Raw genomic sequence first — 19,942 nt, 5'->3', positions numbered from 1 at the left:
TTTTAGCGTGTTTTACTTAGCCTATTTTAGAAATGTAAGCCAGACCACTTTCTCTGCACTTGGCACGTTTTCGTGCTTTCCATTCTTCAATCTTTTTCTGTCTTTTTCTAGTTACTTTTACTTTTAGTGGAAATATTTTTTTCTTGGTTTTAGTGAGCAAATTAAGAGCCTCTTCATTTCCATTTTCAGGAAGAGCAACGATCATATGGAATATTTCCATTTACTTGTAGTTCAAAATTTATATTGCCATCATTCATAATCTCATTTTCAGTTTCTTCACTCACCACTTCCTTATTGATATTGCCTTCCTCATTTCCATCCTCATCTGATTCGATATCATCTTACTATTCGTTATTAACCTCATCTGATTCGTTATCAAGAGATACTAGAGCCATCCCGTAGGTTTTTATGTTCTTTGGCTATATTTGAATCTGAAAAAAATGATATCACTAATGTTGCCGTTTTATTATGATGTTGAATTTTAAATTTAGCGCTTAATGAAAATATGATTTTATCAATACTAATGGATTTTTATTGATTTACAAAATTCGGTGTCATTAAAAGCATTCTAGTAGGCTTACAGCCCAAATAACCTTTTTGTAAACAACAGCATAGGACGTGCCGATGCTTTGCAAGTTACATAGGCCTAGACTTAGATTGTAGGCTAGACGTAATATAAAAGCTTGGCTTATCTTTAAATAAATGAAAATCAATCAATTAAAATTAATATTTTGCAAAATACTTGAAACTACTAAAGAATAATATTTACCTTTCATCTTGGTTTCATTATCACCAACTTCTTCTGTAATAGTGGATTCCTGTTGTAATTGCTGTAAAGCCAAGTCTGCCAAAAATTTTCCCCTAGAACTAGTCATAATAAATCACTTTATAACTAATCAAATAAACTAAAACAGCTAAGAACACTAACACAAGCAGTAGCGAGGGTTGCACTTGCACATAACCTAAAAACTTTAATTTGTTGTCATCTGATGTCAGCTGACGAATACATGAAGGAGGTATGTCACAATTTTTATTCTCTGTGGTATGGATGAAGGAGGTAAGTACTTTATCTTGTTACTTACCTCCGTCATTCACTAGATATTTAAAGTAGTATGGTCAATTACCTCCTTCATACGCTGGCTATCTCAGTTATTTTAAATCATAGAAGGCTGGGGATAAGTAGAAAATTTAATTTAGCACTTACCACCTTCATCCATGCGGATAACTCATTTTCTTAAAAAATGTCACTTACTCCCTTCATCTACTCACCCCTTCAATTATACTTGAAATTATACGGGAGATTTACTATAATATATCCTACTATAATATGCCGACGGCACTGCTCTCTTCTCCGCAGTATCACTAATAGTACCGTGAAAGATCAATCTGTGTTTGACAAATCCCAATTATAATTAGACAAAATAGTCAAATGGTGTAATAAATGGAGAATAACGCTTAACTCTGCTAAAACGCAGCTGCTAGTTTTGTTAATATACAATGGCTAGTGTCGACATGTAAAGGATGAGAACATATTTATATTGCTCATTGTAGAAAGGCTTTACTTCAGACTTTCAGTGTCCTATCTGGGAGTTGAATTTAGTAAAACGTTCTGCTAGGACATTGACATTAAAACCGAATGACATTCGGTTTGATATTATTAACTGAATAGGGTAAGAAGAAGAGCTAATCTACTAGGAACTATGGTAAACTAGGGAGTACTCACGTTTTTTGCTACACATCTATAAAAGTTTCCTAAGGCCAATAGTCGTTTGCCTTTACGCGGCACTCAAACACCAAATTAACGCTATCTTGACTGCTGAAAGATAAATATTGATGAGCAAACATTTACGCTTTCCGTGAGCACTCATCCATAGAACTGTCAACATGCCCACAATAGAAAGCCAAATATATTCTCTCAGCAAGAGAAATGTACCAAGAACCATAGAGAGCACCAACGCCAGAACAAAAGAGGTTCTACAAACTTCCTGCCACCACCAGGGGCATGTACTCACCAGATTCCCTAAGCAAAAGGTTTCATTACTGCCAGATAAATGCCTGAACTTGCGGGCCACGAATTTCCGGATGAGGCCAAACGTCCTAAAAGCTATTCGTCTAAAATATCACAGATAATGATCTACTAAGCCAAAAACGCCGAATCCAAGAGTCGTTTCTATAATCTTGCATATCTGGTAACACCGGAAAATTCCTCCTCTGGGCAACTAACAGGACTAACCTTCCACATTATCTTCCTTTTCTCCCCAGCAGCTCCGCTATGTCCAAAATGTGAACGTTACTGGACCCCCACTTATAACTCCTGTAGAAAAAGGGAGCAGCCAGCCCTTGAAGAGGTGTAAAGCCTAAACGAGGTTGTCGTAACTAGTTCTGATATGAATATCTGCTATCCAATTGATCACAATTCTTTTGAGGTCGGCAGTCCATCGCGTTAGAGGCCTTACCCGGCTTTACTTGTCTGTTCGTGGTCTCCGCTCAAGAAATTTTGTCGTCCACTTATCTTTGATTCTTGCAACATATCGGGCATATTTCCATTTTTACCTTATAATACGTTCGATAACTCTAGTTCACCTATGTCCCCCATTTCTATTTTTCAAAATTATTCCAAGCAATGATCTTTACATTTTACTTTGTGTCCACAATTTTTCCGCTGATGTTTTTTGTGAGGGTTAGGTTTCTGTTACATATGTGTGGACTGGCAGATCTCTTGTTTTTCCAAATGCCTAAACCTACTTCTCTGAGTAGCTCACATGTTTGAGCTAATAACGCTTGTCTCGTGAGAGTCTTTAGAAACGAGATTACCACGTGACGTCTTCTCCGCGTGAAGTCCAGGACAGCGTGACGCGTTAAGGCGCATTTACATGTATCCAGTAACTGGCGCCAGTCGCACTGGAACGACAGTGCTGGCATCATGTAAACGCTTTTTTGTTCCAGTCCAGCGCTGTCTGCCAGCGCTGTCTCGAATAGAAGGCTGGTCTATTTTTCGTGCCAGTGGCACTCGTCCGCGTCCCCTCTAACCCCGTGCCAGTGGTTGTAGACACGTGTAAACACAGCGTTCCAGTCGCTGGCGCTGTCGTACCTGTGGTTTCAGTGGCCGTATTAGGATTTTTAATAAGAGTGCCAGTGAGATTGGCGCCAGTTACTGGATACGTGTAAACGAACCTATCCAGCGCTGTCTTAGTCAAGCACTCGCATTCCAGTGAGACTGGCGCCAGTTACTGGATACGTGTAAACGTTACTTTATGTAAACGCTTTTTTGTTCCAGTCCAGCGCTGTCTGCCAGCGCTGTCTCGAATAGAAGGCTGGTCTATTTTTCGTGCCAGTGGCACTCGTCCGCGTCCCCTCTAACCCCGTGCCAGTGGTTGTAGACACGTGTAAAGGCACGTTTACATGTATCCAGTAACTGGCGCCAGTCGCGCTGGAACGACAGTGCTGGCATCATGTAAACGCTTTTTTGTTCCAGTCCAGCGCTGTCTGCCAGCGCTGTCTCGAATAGAAGGCTGGTCTATTTTTCGTGCCAGTGGCACTCGTCTGCGTCCCCTCTAACCCCGTGCCAGTGGTTGTAGACACGTGTAAACACAGCGTTCCAGTCGCTGGCGCTGTCGTACCTGTGGTTTCAGTGGCCGTATTAGGATTTTTAATAAGAGTGCCAGTGAGATTGGCGCCAGTTACTGGATACGTGTAAACGAACCTATCCAGCGCTGTCTTAGTCAAGCACTCGCATTCCAGTGAGACTGTGGTCTTCTTTGTCTTGTCGTCTTTATGTGTTTTGCGTGTCCGAGCATTGACCTTCTCCAAGTGCTCTTCCACATTATAAGAATTTAAACGTGCGAGGTTTAGAACGCACGACGGCATTCCAATGGTGGCGCATGTAATCATATGGAGCCTTTCTCACTAGACGGTGATTGGAACGTTCGGTGAAGTCGCCGTGTTTATGCCGTCCCACGCTTACAAAAACAGACGTCTTTACGCACCCAGTAACATAGGAGACTTAATGCATCCTTTCATATGATACTGTCGTTCAGTCGCACGAAGGTAGTTTCTTTGGTTGTTTGGTACATTATTTTCATTTACACCTTATGGCTGTTTGAAGTAAGTGCATATATTTTATATTATGATGTCTCAGATTGATAGTGAAATATTAATAACATTAATTGAAGCGAGACCTGTTCTTTGGGACAAAACAGTAGAAATGTATAAAGATAGAAACTTGACGAGAAATGCTTGGAATGGTGTATGCCGTGCACTTAACAGTGAATTTGACGAATTAGGTGATAAAGAAAAAAACACATTTTATAAATCGTATCTTTTTGCGTTAATAGGATGGGCCCAATGAATTCGGTTCCTCTTATTTCGCTTTCTTCGACAATATAGTAAACACAACGCTATACTTTGATTTCGCTCCATATAATATATACCTTTTATTCTACGAAATTACATTTTTAGTTTTATAGGGTAAACAACTCAGTGAAAACTGGAGTAGAGCGGCGGTCACGTCTTGTGTGAAATTATCTAAAAACATTTAAAACGAGGGGAACAACATTTAAAAATGAATGGATGGCAGAGGGTCTTTTAAATTCTGTACATGAAAAACATAGATTGTAATGTTGTTCGGAAGCTGTTTCTTTGTGGAATTTTTATAATAAACTATTCTAAATTAGAAATAAGCCACAATTTAACTAAAAAAATAATTTTATTAACGTTTCGCCCATATCGGATGTCGAAACGTTAATAAAATCATTTTTTTTAGTTCAATTGTGGCTTATTTTCCATTTAGAATAGTTTATTACATAGATTGTATGAGCTAATTAGATGAGCTAATCCAAGATCCCACAAATAACTTAGTAGAACAACAATTATAAAAACAAATTAAGGCTTTTAATTAAAAACATAGAAATAATAACTGACAAAATAGAAATTGCAAATGAATTAAATACGCATTACAGTACAACAGGACAAAAGTATGGACAAAAAATACTTATTTGTAATGATACATTGTAATGATACATATCAGACATCGTATCATGTAACTACTACGCCAGTCAATGGGAGCAAGAATGGGATATTACCTCCGAATTCTATCCTACTGCATGGATTTTAATGAAATTTTGGTAATAGCCTCTACATATCTCCTAATTCAAAGTCTACCCTATGCCGATGTGTGCTTTTATCTTGGGGGTGGTTCCCACCCTTTCTCAAGGGTGGAAAAAAACAAAGAGACACTTACCTTCATAAATCTTCTAGTTATAACACAAAAAGAGATAGGTAAAAATAGTTTGTTTTTTGGTACATGGTCAAATTGGTGTAATTATTCAACTTGAAATAACAGAGAAACGGTCGATTTTGATCGGTCCCAACATCTTTTGTAGTACTTGAAAAGACCTTTAAAATGAGCAATATTAAAGGTCGATTATGTTCAAACTAAGAGAGATATGCTGCAAACAAAATTGATAACTAATGTATTTTAAGAAAAAATGAGAAGTAATTTTAACCCTCATCCACCAGAATGTAAATGCATCGTTTTACTTCTACAATACCTTTTATTATAGTGTTATTTCTATGTTCAAAACGTTGGATAGATTTAAAATGAATGGTTTTTGAAAAAAATAAGATTAAATTATAGGGCGCATTTTTAAATTTTCTTAAAAATCTTCCTTTTTCTCCGTGTAACTTGAAAATGATAAGAGATACAGAAATGAAATATAAAAACGAAATTTTTATCTAAAAAACCCTTTATTTTTGTGTGGTATCTCTTTTTCATATCTCTTATCATTTTCGAGTAACGTGGAGAAAAAGGTAGATTTTTAGGAAAATTTAAAAATGTGCTCAATAATTTGATCTTATCTTTTTTAAAAACCATTCATTTTAAACCAGTCCAACTTTTTGAACATAGAAATATCACTATAATAAAAAGTATTGTAGAAGGAAAACGATGTACATATTTAAATAATTCTGATGGATGAGGTTAAAAATATACTTCTCATTTCTTCTTAAATACATTAGTCATCAATTTTTTGCAGCATATCTCGCTTAGTTTGAATGTAATCGACATTTAATATTGCTCATTTTAAAGGTCTTTTCAAGAACTACAAAAGTTATTGGTATCAGTATACACCTAAAATTGACCGTTTCTCTGTTATTTCAAGTTGAATACACCGATTTGAGCATGCACCAAAAAAGCAAACTCTCATCACCTACCATATCATTTTTTGTATTAAAACTAGAAGATCTATGAAGGAACGAATCTCTTCTGTTTACAAAAATATTTTATATAGTTTTTTTGTTAGATGCGTAGTTTTTAAGGTATTCGCCAAAATCCGTCCGAAAAGGTGTCATTTTTCAATGAAAATAAGCAATTTTCAATCGCGAATAACTCAAAAAGTATTGAGTTTTCGAAAAATAATTATAGAACATTTTTTGCTTAGAATTAGGTTCTCTAGCCTATTCCGTGGCTACTTTAATAAAAAAAATTTCACCCCCAAGAAGGGGTGGGAACCACCCCCAAGATAAAAGCGCACATCTGCATAGGGTAGACTTTATTTCTTGAGCTATTCGCTATTTACAATGAAAATATCAAGTAAATCGATGTAGTAGGATGGAATTCGGAGCCAAATACCCCCATTGACTGCCCTATACCTCAGCCACAAAGTGTAAATAAAAATAATATACCAAACAACACAACAAAATATCTTCGTGCGACTCAATTCGTATTGTGTGAAAAGGATAGGTGCGTCAAAACTATCGCACGAGAAAAGGGTCGCACGTTCAATATTCTTATAATGTGAAACAGCACTATGGCTTTGGTTTATTTATTCAATTATGTTTTCTTTCTTGGATGACTTCAATACTAATAAAACGCTACATTTTGGTTCCTTAGAAAATAAGTGGCCGTTTACTAAATTTCTTTTGAACATGTATGAAATACTTGTACGAACGTAGCGTCGCACCTCTAGCCGTAACTATTGTAGGGGGTCATCTTCAGCGAGGATGGAAGTGCACGCTTCGACGAACAAGTCTCCTACAACGATGACATTTTGAAAGGGACACTCATGATGTTAGCGCTCGCTCGGTCGGATCGGTCGGACGAAAAGCCACTCTTGAGATATCTGTTAATGAATATTATCTTAATGCGGCCTTGTTGGAGGGCATGAAGATAGCAGGTTGATTTTCATGGTACAGAGGGTACGTCGAGGTCATTTTCGTGTTTCTCTTAAATATGTATATGCCAAGTATTTAATGTTTTATAGTATAGGTCTGGATCCCGCGTATGAAAAAAAGTTGATTAATAGCAAGCTGAAAATTTGTTAATAGCTTAAGGGTATCTAGTCGGACAAACTTTGATGTATGGGAACACTGGAACAGGGGGAAGTTTTAATTGTGGAACAGGTTAAAAATTTGGAACGTCATACTACGAAAACGTCCCATGTATTTTGTCGGACAGAACTTCCAATTTATTTGTTACACTTTCATTAAACTCTCATGCAAAAATCCAGACTGCTATTTGTCACCTGTCATAATTCCTGTTATTTGACATGTTCTACGTGTTCCACTCATTAAAGGACAGGATTTTTGCAGGACAGTTTAATGAAAGGGTAACAAATTAATTGGAAGTTCTGTCCGACAAAATATATGGGACGTTTTCGTAGTCTGACGTTCCAAATTTTTAACCTGTTCCACAATTAAAACTTCCCCTGTCCCAGTGTTCCCATACATCAAAGTTTGTCCGACTAGACACCCTTAAGCTATTAAAAAAATTTCAGCTTGCTATTTATCAACTTTTTTTCATACGCAGGATTCAGACCTATTACACCGTGTCCCTGAAATAGGGAACACGAACACCTATATTATTTCCTAAACCAAAAATTTCAAACGAATATACTCATTAAAAATACAGTGTTTTGTATTTTGAGAACGATTTCCGAAGTAGAAATTGAAACGTCAAATAAACTTAACTCTAAAGTAAAATTGCGGCTCAGTCCCTATTAGGGCTTCACGATACGATACAATATCGATACTCTTTAAGTATTGAGTATTGTATTGGTTATGCCAGTGTTTTTTTTTTATTTCGCGACCCTTTTACTGGTTGAAATATTCTGGCGACCCCCTGGTATCATAGAAAGCCAAAGAAATCAATAATTAATTAAAAATTACATATAGGGGAGTGCATATAGATTTTCGCTTTGGAAAAAATCAAACAAGATAGAACTTTTTTTAATTTCATTAAGAAATGTTTAATAAACAACATATCAAAAAGTTCTACTCGAGAGGTGGGTGCTTCATTTTTTATTAAAGAAATGAACTGCGAAATTCGATGTTTTTTAAATAACTCCGAAAATATAAATTTTAGAAAAAAACTGACTTGACCATTGAAAAATTCAGAAAATTTTACAAAAAAAAAACCTTATATAAAGAATTTTCTAAAATTAAATCTGTATCTCCTATAATATTTTATTTATAACTCTAAAGTCACCCTTCTCACAAACATTAGCGCACTATAAACTAGAGTACGGCAAAGTGCACGGTGTAGTTACTTTAATGTAATTATTCAACTAATGGATCAAATAAAATTTTACAAATTTAACATGAAAGAAGAATAATTAAGCTATCTTATGGTTATAATAGAAAGAAATAAAATGTATGGGCATAAGTACGGTGTGAGCGGAACCTGAGCTTTACATGAATTTTGTTTAAAAATGATTTAAAAATGTGTAATTAATTCAATTTTTCTTATAAAACTCTCAATTTTGCACAACTTACCTTTTAAGCGTCTTACTAAATGATGTTTCATTCAAAAAAAGATCTCAAAAATTTAATTCAAATGATATGACGTCTCAAAAGATGTAATTTTTGAAATCTTCGTACTTTTATAGAATTACCACCACTTTAAGACGGTACTACTAAAGTTTGAACAGATCTATTACAGTTTTGTAAGCGATTTTTTAAAGCTTAGGATGTAGTTGTAGTCTTTAAAATGTACTAAATTATTTTACTTTAGAAATGAAATAAACTATTTCTTTTTGGGAAAATTAAGAAAGATAACACAAATGTAACACAAAAACCGAAAATTACCAGCTAAAAAAATGTTTATACAAAGTGATCAAAACTTTTTTCTGTAAAACTTACCTAAAATGCATTTAATAATAAGCTTCAACAATAATAAATGTTCAGCAAAAAAATTTTTTTAGCTCTTATACACTATGTCTGCGTAACTTGGAACCTATTGATAACTTTTTTATTATCAGTTTTACGAAAAAAAGTTATTCTTTATAAAATACTCTGCATCGTATATAATCTAAAAGGCAAATATCAAATTTAATTAATTTTATACGAGGTATGTCAAAAATATGAATTTCACTCAAGAGTAAAGTACCTTTAAATTTCACAATATCGAAAATTGTTATTAAGAAAAGTTGTTTGAAATAAAAAAATTTGTTTTAGTGTTCAATTACATCCTTCTAATTAAAATATTGTGAATAATAAAGGCACTTAACTCTTAAGAAAAATTCATATTTTTTACATACCTCGTATAAAAATAAAAAAGTTTGATATCTGATGGTTATATCTTAGATTTTAGACAAGGGAGAGCATTTTATGAAGAATAACTTTTTTCGTAAAAGTGATAATAAAATAGTTATCATAATTGTAATAAAATGATAATGAGTATCCGTAATTTGAGAAAAAATTTTTTTTTCGATTAGAATGATGTAATTGTATATTTAAACATAGTTTTTAATTTCAAACAACTTTTCATAATATCATTTTTTGATATTCTGGAATATAAAGGTACTTTACTCTCTAACGAAATTCATATTTTTGACATAACTCGTATAAAATTGATAAAATTTGATATCTGATGATTGAGTTTTAGATTTTTGACTATCCAGAGTATTTTATGAAGAATAACATTTTTTCGCAAATTTGATAATAAAAAAGTTTTCCATGTGGTTCCTAGCTACGCAGACATACTGTATAAGAGCTTCTGTATAAGAATTTTCAAATTGCAATGCCATATTCGGATTCAGCATAATCAAAAACAAAATAGAAACTTTGATTAAAAATAGAATATTTGATTAAGAGGAAACAGTAGCGATCAACAGGTAGCAAAAACGCGTTCCAAGATTGCGGCTGTAATTTTGAATATTTTTCGAGATATTTGGCACACTTATTCGTAATATAATAAAGAATGGCGGTACAGATCCCAATTTGAAAAATATAATAATATGTGGAAATTACTCTGTAATTAAATACAATATTAAAAAAACGAGCCTGTACCGCCATTAAGAAGAACAAAAAAATACACTTTCTTCAAATAAACTTTTTTATCCGATGCCTAGATTTTGTGTCATTTTAGAACTACTAAAATATTTTATTTCATTAGTAGTTCCAAAATGACACAAAATCTAGGCATCGGATAAAATAGTTTATTTGAAGAAAGTGTATTTTTTTGTTCTTCTTAATGGCGGTACAGGCTCGTTTTTTTAATATTGTATTTAATTATAGAGTAATTTCCACATATTAATATATTTTTCAAATTGGGCTCTGTACCACCATTCTTTATTATATTACGAATACGTGTGCCAAATATCTCGAAAAAATATTCAAAATTACAGCCGCAATCTTGGAACGCGTTTTCGCTACCTGTTGATCGCTACTGTTTCACCTTAAAGTAAAATGATGAATTTAACGATATTTTTAAAATTATTTATACAAAACAATTGTTATTGTTTAAACAACTAATAAACAATTAGCGGCCAAATCTGCGAGTAGAACTTTTTACTTTAACATGTATATAAACTAACAAAAAAAGTTTTAGAACAATATAAGCTTGTTTGAATTTTTCCGAAACAATGCATGTTTTCGTTCTAATTGCACTCCCCTAACAGGTACGTTCGGTAATAATTTTTTCCTATTTTGGTACATTTATCTTTTATTCACGCGGGCCAACAAATAAAGAACAGCCAACATTTTGTTTTGCAGTTTGACGAATCTACAAATGTTTCCAATTGTTCAGTTTGTAGTATTTGTGCGCTTTGAAGCAGATGACAGTATTGTATCATGGAAGAAGTCTTATTTTGCAAAGCACTTCCTGCAAACACTACTGGCCAGTGTTTGTAAGATATGTTTTTAGAAAGCACTTGCGACTACAATATTGATTGGAAAAAATGTATCGTTATTTGTAGCGATGCACAAAAATATCGAACTCATTGCAAAATAAAAACGACAATGCCAAGCATATCCTGGACACACTGTTTTCTTCATCGACAGGCTTTAGCTGTTAAGGTAGTACCTTTTGATTTAAATGACGTGCTCAAGGAGGTAATAAAAATTGTAAATGCTATCAAAGGTAAAGCTTTGCAAACCAGGCTATTCAGAATCATTTGTGATGATATGGGCTCACTTCATCCTCCTTTATCACATAGAGGTCAGGTGGCTATCCAAAGAAAAATAATAAAATAAAGAGCTGAATTGCTAATGTTCTTACAAGATGCAAAATCTAAATATGCTTATCGTTTTTCTGACCTTATTGGCTCTTGAAATTAGCATTTTGGCAGATCTTTTTAGCCATCTTAACAATTCGAACAAGAACCTTCAAGGTAGAGAAGAGAATATTTTAACAGATAAAGATAAAGTAAAAGCATCTCACGCAAAACTTCGTTTGTGGTCAACCTCTCTGCAAAACAAAATGTTTGAGTCTATTCAAAAGTGTTCAGAAGATTGATGAAGATAATGCAATAGACCAAAGTTTTGCAGTATCGGCTCACATTCCTTGCATCATTCAGAGCTTGCATAATTTACAAGAGCAACTTTTGACATACTTTCCAGACTTACACTCTGAAGCTGACAATGGGTGTAGATGGATTTTAACCCTTTTTTTGATAAATCAATAGATCTGGCTGATGTCACTAAAAAAATGAAAGAATGTGTTCTAGATTTAGCTGTTAATGACATGCTCAAGATGGAATTTTATTGGCAAAGTGTCGACGTAGTTTGCTCTTGTCGTAGGAAGCTCTTAAATTATTAGTGCGATTCGCCACTTTATATTTGTGTGAAGTGACATTTTCTTCAATGGCAGACATTAAAATTAAAAAGAGAAATAGACTGCAATTAGAAAATGATTTGATTATTAACCTTTGTCACCACAATTTGATAAACTTTTGAAAAACAAACAAGCATAAACATCTTTCCCACTAAAATTGTGTTAGGCGACTCGGCGACCCCCCCGAGAAAGGCATAATGAAAAACACTGGGTTATGCCAATGAAGTATCGTATCTTGTATCGATATCGGCAATACTTTCTTATAAAAATATCATATTGATATTGATTTCTATACGATATCGATACAATATTCGATAAAATATCGACATAAAAAGTATTAAACTAATAAAAAAAACGATTCTTTATTCATTTATCACTTATCTTTATTAAAATGATCTCTTAAAATATACAAGAAATAGAATAAATTACATGGTAACCTCACAAATATTATTCGTTAAGGAACTCTTCATCCATCTGTTCACACAAGACACAAATGAGTTCTTTGGTATTTTTGTCTTTAAAGAGCATTTTTTATTCGTTGGGAGCTGCTTCGAAAAAAAAACCGCTCGACTGGTACGGACGTCGCTTGGACACACAAAATATCTCTAGCCAACCGAGATACAGCGGGGAAAACACTACTATATGATTTCCACCATAATAATTTTTTTTCTCGATGTCGATATTCTCAATAATGTCGAGGCAAGCGTATCGACAATATAAGAGTATTGTATTCATTTCAAATAATGAGTATAGTATCGACATTTTTATTGCTAAGGTATGTATTGTATCGGTATTGTATTGATTTTTGATACGGTATCAATACAATATCGATATTTTTATCGAATATCGTGAAGCTCTATTCCCAATAAAAACTGTAAATCACATTAAAATGCCACAAGAAAATAGCTTCACGACAAAAAGAATTGACAAATAAAGTAAACTTAGTTTTGATACTTTTACAGGTTTACAAAACTCTTGATCTTGATATGGGAATTCCCTAAAAAAAATTTTTCAAGTAAAAACATTACCACAGCGGCCACGGGACCGTACCACTGTATACTGATGATAAAATTAATAATCATTCGATTTTTGGTCATTTTATACTCCGTTTGAAAATTATTGATAGTACAGTTTTAAAATGTAAATGAGCTGTCATAAAAACTGTGCTATCAATAATTTTCAAACGGAGTATAGTATGAAGTTCAAGGTAGAGTTTACGTGTTGACCAAATTTAAAAAAGCACTTTTCTTATTTTCCTTAAAATTTGAACTTAAAAAAACCGTATGTTTTAAATAGTTTCTGTTAAAATTAATTATTTGTTTCTTTTTGTTACAGAAAAGGCTGGATTTCAACCTCCATATGGAGGCTTAGATAACGGAATGGTAAGTTTGATATATTTTAGCAATTTTACCAATAAAATCACTATCTTTTCAACAAGAAAGAACATTTTTTCTTGTTCTGAAAAAAGTTAATCTTCATAAAGGACTTTTCATCTAAAAACAATATGTAACCATCAGATTTAAATTTTATCAACGTTATACGGGGTATGTCAAAGAATTTAAATATCTTAAATGTTAAATTCTCTGGAAAGAACTTACGTCCATCAAGAAGTACAAAACGAAGCAACCAGTATTAGTTTCAGTAATGTTTGAAATCCTGGCTGTTCTGGCTTTTGCGGATAAATTGCAAAATTTGTGAAAATTTATAATTATTATCAATTTGACAAGTAGAGATACTGCGAGAATATTTTTATATGCAATAAAAATAATAAATAACTAATGCATAAATAACATGAAAGTATGTGTAAAAGGGACAACAAATATTTATAAAATAAAATTAAAAACATACCCCAAGATTGGTTTGAATTACACAAGAAAATAAAACATTTTAATCACAAAAACAGCCATTAAATAGCAGAAAAATCAACCCCACTTTCTAATGTTTACCAGAAGTGATTAAGACACCTTGCTGACAATATGTCAACAGTTTAACGAATCGCTAGTTCAAGATCACCTGGTTTAAGGTTTTTAGATAAAAAAATAAATATTAAATTGTAATTTTTTTTATCTAATATTGAATATTTAAATATTACATATCAAAAAAGATAAGATACCGAAAAAATAAAAAAATAAAATATATACACATCTTTTGATTTAGAATACATATCTTTTGTTTTAGAATATTTTCTAAACAATTTAGATAAAGTAAATAACATCCATAGTTTGCACACATGGGCGTCGTTACAAACTTTTCCAGGGTGGGGCAAAAATAAAAATTACCTTAATAAAAAAAACTGTATTGTAAAAACATAACAAAACACCTAATTCTAACCTAACCTAAGCGTAGCCATAAACAAAATATGTTTTGTTTGATGCTGCTGGAAAACAAAATTTTACAAAATATATAGTTTCAAATGACACTAAAACCTATTATTCTGAAAAGAGGAATTTTAAGTTTCGCCTGTCAGAGCCAAAAATATCAATAGCCAAGACCAACTAGTTTGTTCAAATTTAACCCATAATTTTTCAATGATGTCAGTATCATATTGGCTATTGATTTAGCGTCCATAGATATCAATTTTTCAAATCCAAGGAACTCTTCCCGAATTATATTTTGTTCATCCACAAATCGAATCCCTATGGATAACTGCTCGTGGCCAGATATATCAGCAGTTTCGTCAGCTAACACAGAAAATGCCTCTGAATTATTAGCTGCATTAATAATTTTCTCACGAATAACATGCGCACAAATATCAATAAGTGTATTTTGAGTTTGGACAGACGTATACTTCTGTTTATTATGGCAAGTTTTCAAGTGATCTTCTAAGGCCTTATCGCCGCTCTCAACTCGAAATTTCAAGAGGTCATTGAAATTTCCTTCATCTGAATGCTTTCCTCTCAGTGAAAGATCATTAGAACCACAGAAGAGAATTGCTGAAATAATAGGCTCGATCTATTTACGGTTTTCTTGTACGAGTTCCCTTTCTTGAATATTAAGCTGTTCGTAAACAGTTGGTTGTTCGCCAGAAATAATTTTGGTAAAGGAACTTGCTCGACCTGTTGATTGCTTATGCCATTCTGAATTTTGGTGTCCTTTAGCAATTTCGTGGAGCTTTTTGTAATTACTAAACTCCTTGATTACAAAAGAACCTAAAAATCCTCTTTTTGTAACAGGTTTAAATAGGACGCAAAATTTGCATAAAGCACCCTTTAGTTTTGGAGAATATACCATCCATTCATAGTCGCTAAGCCACGACCTTTTAAAACAACGTTTAGCGTTTACACCTACGTCGTTTTTAAAGTTATATTGAGCACTTGGTACATAGGGATTTTTTAGAAGGTCATATTTTTTGTCGTCTGATATTGCCGTGTTCTCTACGAAGAAACCCAAGTCATTTTGATTTTGATAAGTTCTTCTTTCTTCAGATGAGGGTCCGGGTAACGGGATATCGAGATCTTCTGACGCCTCATATTTAAGTTTTTTATTTAAATGCAGATGGTTATTTTGACTTTCAGTATTGTCAGATTCATGGGAAGGGTGTGTTACCTTTTTAAGGAACTTCCTTATATCCATTCTCTGCAAGCAAGATACAAGAAATCACCAATCAGCAAAAAGACTGTATACTGCTAGCAATGGACGTAGGTAAGAAAAATTCCCGTCGGAAAATATAAATATTTTAAAACAGTTAAATTTTAGTAATTATTAATTATAACTTGAAATATATTTTTAATTTTACAACAATATTCGACAGTCATAGGTATGTACATATTTATGTCACTCGATGTTTTCAAAATTTATTAAAACATTAAAATACATTAGGATTTTTTAAAAAATAATAAAAAAATAATAAAAAAAATGTTTGTCAAATATACAATCCAAATTGATTGAATCTAACTTTCTTATGAATAATATGCTCATCTATCTTAAAATCATATGAAATGGCAAAAGTAATAATAACAGTAATTGAATGACCAATGTCGAATATACATATTTATATTATAAAATAATTTTATGCATGTATGGCACTGATATATTTACCTGTGTTAATTCCTTAGGCCTTAATCAGATTCTTTTATTAGTTTTGTTATTAAAACACTATTAAAGCAAATAATAGGTTGTATTTTTGTCAATTATGCAGAAAATACGCGTTTATAATATTCGACGATAACTTATCTGAACAGCAGTCTGCAGTCAGTATACGACGTGTGCAGTAGAGTACATTAAGAACAAGAAGCAACTGATTAGTGATCTACCCCACCCCCTCATCTATGGTGATCTATGATCTATGATGCAATGCTGCGCTACGAAGTGCGACCGTTAGGAGTTTCTTGAGTGTTCTTTGGTTACAACGTTGCGACGTTGCCATCTTTTACCAAATGTCTTAAAAACATTTTCGAAACAGTTTTTTGTTTTTTTAATTACCTCTTGCAAGGGGGGCAGTTGCTCCCCCTTGCCCCCCCCCCCCCCAAACGACGCCCATGTTTGCACAGGGACCAGGGGTGTATCGTGGCCGATTAAAGTCTATGGAGTTTCCGATTGTATTCTTATGTATTTGATGACAAATGATGAATTTGATGTTTAAATGATTATAATTCGTAAACTAACAAATATAAAAATAATGTTAGTCTTTAACAAATATAAGTCATTTCTACAAAATACAATTTGTTCCAACAGAAATCCACAAAATGATGTTTGATAAACCTTGATCCAATAATTAGGGCCGGAGATATTAGTGCAAAATTGGTACAAAAGCTTTGTAAAATTACGGCAAATCGACTCCATTTTGAGTAAAATAACTTTATGATAGCTCAAATTAAAGGAAAAACTACCATCTTTAAAATTTGAATCCAAATATTATTTATAACAAAGTTATAACAATTATAAACGGATATATATCTAACCTATGTCATATTATGTATAAGTTTTTAGTTTGTGAAAACTGTTATTATAGATAGCAGTGCGTGAAGTGTTTAAAGTGTGTGTGAAGTAACAATGTATTTTAAATGGGACTTACTTTTTCGCACTGTTTTTGACACACTTTCATATAATCAAATATCCTTAACTTTCGCGTTGTCATGGTGATGACATAATGAGCAATAAATGACGACAAAAGTTTTGACAGTTTTGTGGTTTTGAATGAAGTTAGAATTTTTAAATGTCAAAGTTCTAAAAATTGTAGAATAGAAATAAATTCCAGTGACGAAGTGTTACAGTTTTTTTATTTGTTCATCATAGATAAAATATTGTATGAAACTGTGCGTGAAGTACTTTTTGCGAACTTACGCGATGTATAGCACTCGCTCCGTTGTCGCTCGTACTCTAAACATACTTGACGAACTGTTTCATAAATAACTATCTTTAATAAAAAGAAGGCATATAATTTGTTTATAAAGTTTTTAGGTACTAAAACTTTATATTATAGCAAAGCAAGTTACATAATTATTGTATTATACGATTCAAGGCGAATAATTTTATGTGTTACGACAGTGGTTTCCAACCTTTTTGTACCTGCGACCCCCTTAAAAAAACAAAAGATTGTTGCGCCCCCTTAATTTTTGAATCTAATTTCATAAATACTCAACTGATTTTATAATTTATTTGATGCACTACAGAATAATATACAATATAATGTAAAGATATACATAAAAAATAATAAAATTTGCTTTTTAATAGTGTTTATCCCATTTTTAAATTAATTTTCAGCCTTGCAACAGTCTCGCGCCCCCCAGTTTGCAAACCACTGTGTTACGAGTATGTCTAAATATATTTTTTAGTATGTACCATAAAGCAGCTACAAAGCGCGCGCACTTGGGCGCCGAACGCCTAGAACCTTAGAGTTTAGGCAAGGCCATAAGTTACAGTACGAAAACAAATTTTTTTTTTAAAATGGCTTTGGCAGAGCCAATTAGCCAGACTTGTTTCTGATTGATTGCAGATTCATAGTCATAAATTTCTTATAACATAAGTACATTCTACAATTTTATTTTTATAGATACATTGGTACATTGTGTAGCTTTTTTTTATTTTTTATTTTTTTAATTATTTTACTGTGTTTTTTTTATATATATTTTAATTTGTGCGAAACACTCTTTTTACTTTTTTTTTTCTATTCTTTTTTATTTTTGTTCCTTTTTTTTTTCTTTTTTTTTTGTTTATTATTTTTTTTTGTTATTTTATTTTGTGTTTTTTTTTAATATTATTTTTTTTTTAATTTTTTCAAACCACATTAACAAATTATGCCTATTTATTACATATTACGTTTACAACTTGTATTTACATAATTTAACATGTTTATAAATGAGATGAAGAATTTCCATATCATTTGTAAATATTAAAGTATTTAGGTTTATTGGGAAAAAAACAGTTTAAATCTTTTAATTCCTTATAAAGGTCGTTTATGTTATTTATGTTTAAATGACATTCTAATATGACATGTGTTAGATCTCCGATTTTGCCACAAGTACAATTGGGAGTATCTGCCAAGCCGATTCTATGCATGTAAGATGGCGTAAGAGCATGATTGGCTCTCAACCGATTAATGGTCTTTATAAAATGTCTGTTATATTCTGTGTAAAACCATCTTTTTGAGAATATCCTTGGGTTACAATGAGCAAAATTTGAGCCAGTATTACATTCTCTGTAATGCAATTGCCAATTATTTTTAAGTTTTTGTCTGCTAAAAGTATCAATATCTGAAGCTGGAATTAAATTTTTGTTTATTTTTTCTCCGATTACATAAGTTGATTTAGCAAAATTGTCAACTATTTCATTGCCTTTTATTCCCGAATCACTCTTAATCCAAGCAATTGTTACATTTACTCCTAATTGTATAATTTCAAACAGAGTTTTAAGAATATTCAATTCAATGTGGTTTATGTGTTTGACTCTTTGAATGTTACTCAATCTGTCCACCACGCTTTTACTGTCAGTAAATATAACATAATTGCTAGTTGGATTCAGTAGTACATACTGAACAGCAAACATTACTGCTATCATTTCTGCTGTGTATATTGAGCATTCAATAGGTAGGCTATATTGATGATGGTAATTTTTATTTTCGTGGAATACTGCACAGCCCGTTCCATTTGAATCTTTTGACCCATCGGTAAATATGTACTGAAAATTTAACCATTTTTCTCTAATAAGTATATCAAACATATTTGGCGGTAAATGTGAGTTTAAATAACATGTTTAACCTTGTTAGAAAATAATGTTTTTGTCATTGCACTGTAGTAAGGCGGAATTTGGCTTTTATAGATAACTTCACTGTACTTTACCGTACTTAGATAACTTTCTACCAAAGGTATAGATTTTTTAGTTTTCCAGTACCTATGAGTGAGGTCTAAAACTGATAGCTCATGTAGATCTTGAAGGTAATTACAGAATTTTTGGACAGCATTCGAGTTGTAAATTTATCACTGAGAAATTGGCGGCCTAAATGCAATGGAGGTTCCACTGCTTCATTTTCCATTATTTGGACTGGAGTGGATTTTAAGTAGCCTAGGCATAATCTTAAGCATTTATTTTTTTGAATTTCAAGTTTATTTAAAAGTGTATTGGTCGCTGATCCAAACAAACAGCTATAGTCGAAAATGGGTCTGATCATGTTACGGTAAAACATCAAAGCAATATTTGGGTCTGCTCCCCAATTTGTTTTACAGAAAGCTCTTAAAATATTTATTGAGTTTTCTGATTTTTTAACAATATGATGAATGTGATCTTTCCTGTCTAGATAGGTACCAAGATACTTAACACAGCTTTTAATTGGAAAATTAAATTTTCCAACGTTAAGATTGCCTTGTGGAACTCTACGCTTTTTTGTAAAGTAACACACCTCAGTTTTTGTGTCAGAAATTGATAATTCTACTTCTTCATAGCACTGATTTACGATTT

General features: G+C 32.6%; 1 protein-coding gene across 12 annotated transcripts in view; it reads left to right on the top strand.

The window, feature by feature from the left end:
• LOC114325175 (protein daughterless) overlaps nt 1-19,942 on the top strand; it is a 551,617-nt gene that overhangs the window by 102,359 nt on the left and 429,316 nt on the right. For all 12 annotated transcript variants that reach the window (XM_028273157.2, XM_028273154.2, XM_028273153.2 and 9 more), the window contains exon 2: nt 13,385-13,431. In XM_028273157.2, coding sequence (XP_028128958.1) covers nt 13,385-13,431 — 47 coding nt within the window. The remainder of the gene's footprint in view (nt 1-13,384; nt 13,432-19,942) is intronic.

This window comes from Diabrotica virgifera, chromosome 9 (genome assembly GCF_917563875.1).
Source record: "Diabrotica virgifera virgifera chromosome 9, PGI_DIABVI_V3a".
NCBI lineage: Eukaryota > Metazoa > Arthropoda > Insecta > Coleoptera > Chrysomelidae > Diabrotica > Diabrotica virgifera.
The sequence above is the reverse complement of the archived record's forward strand: the minus strand, read 5'-3'. Positions and strand labels throughout refer to the sequence as shown.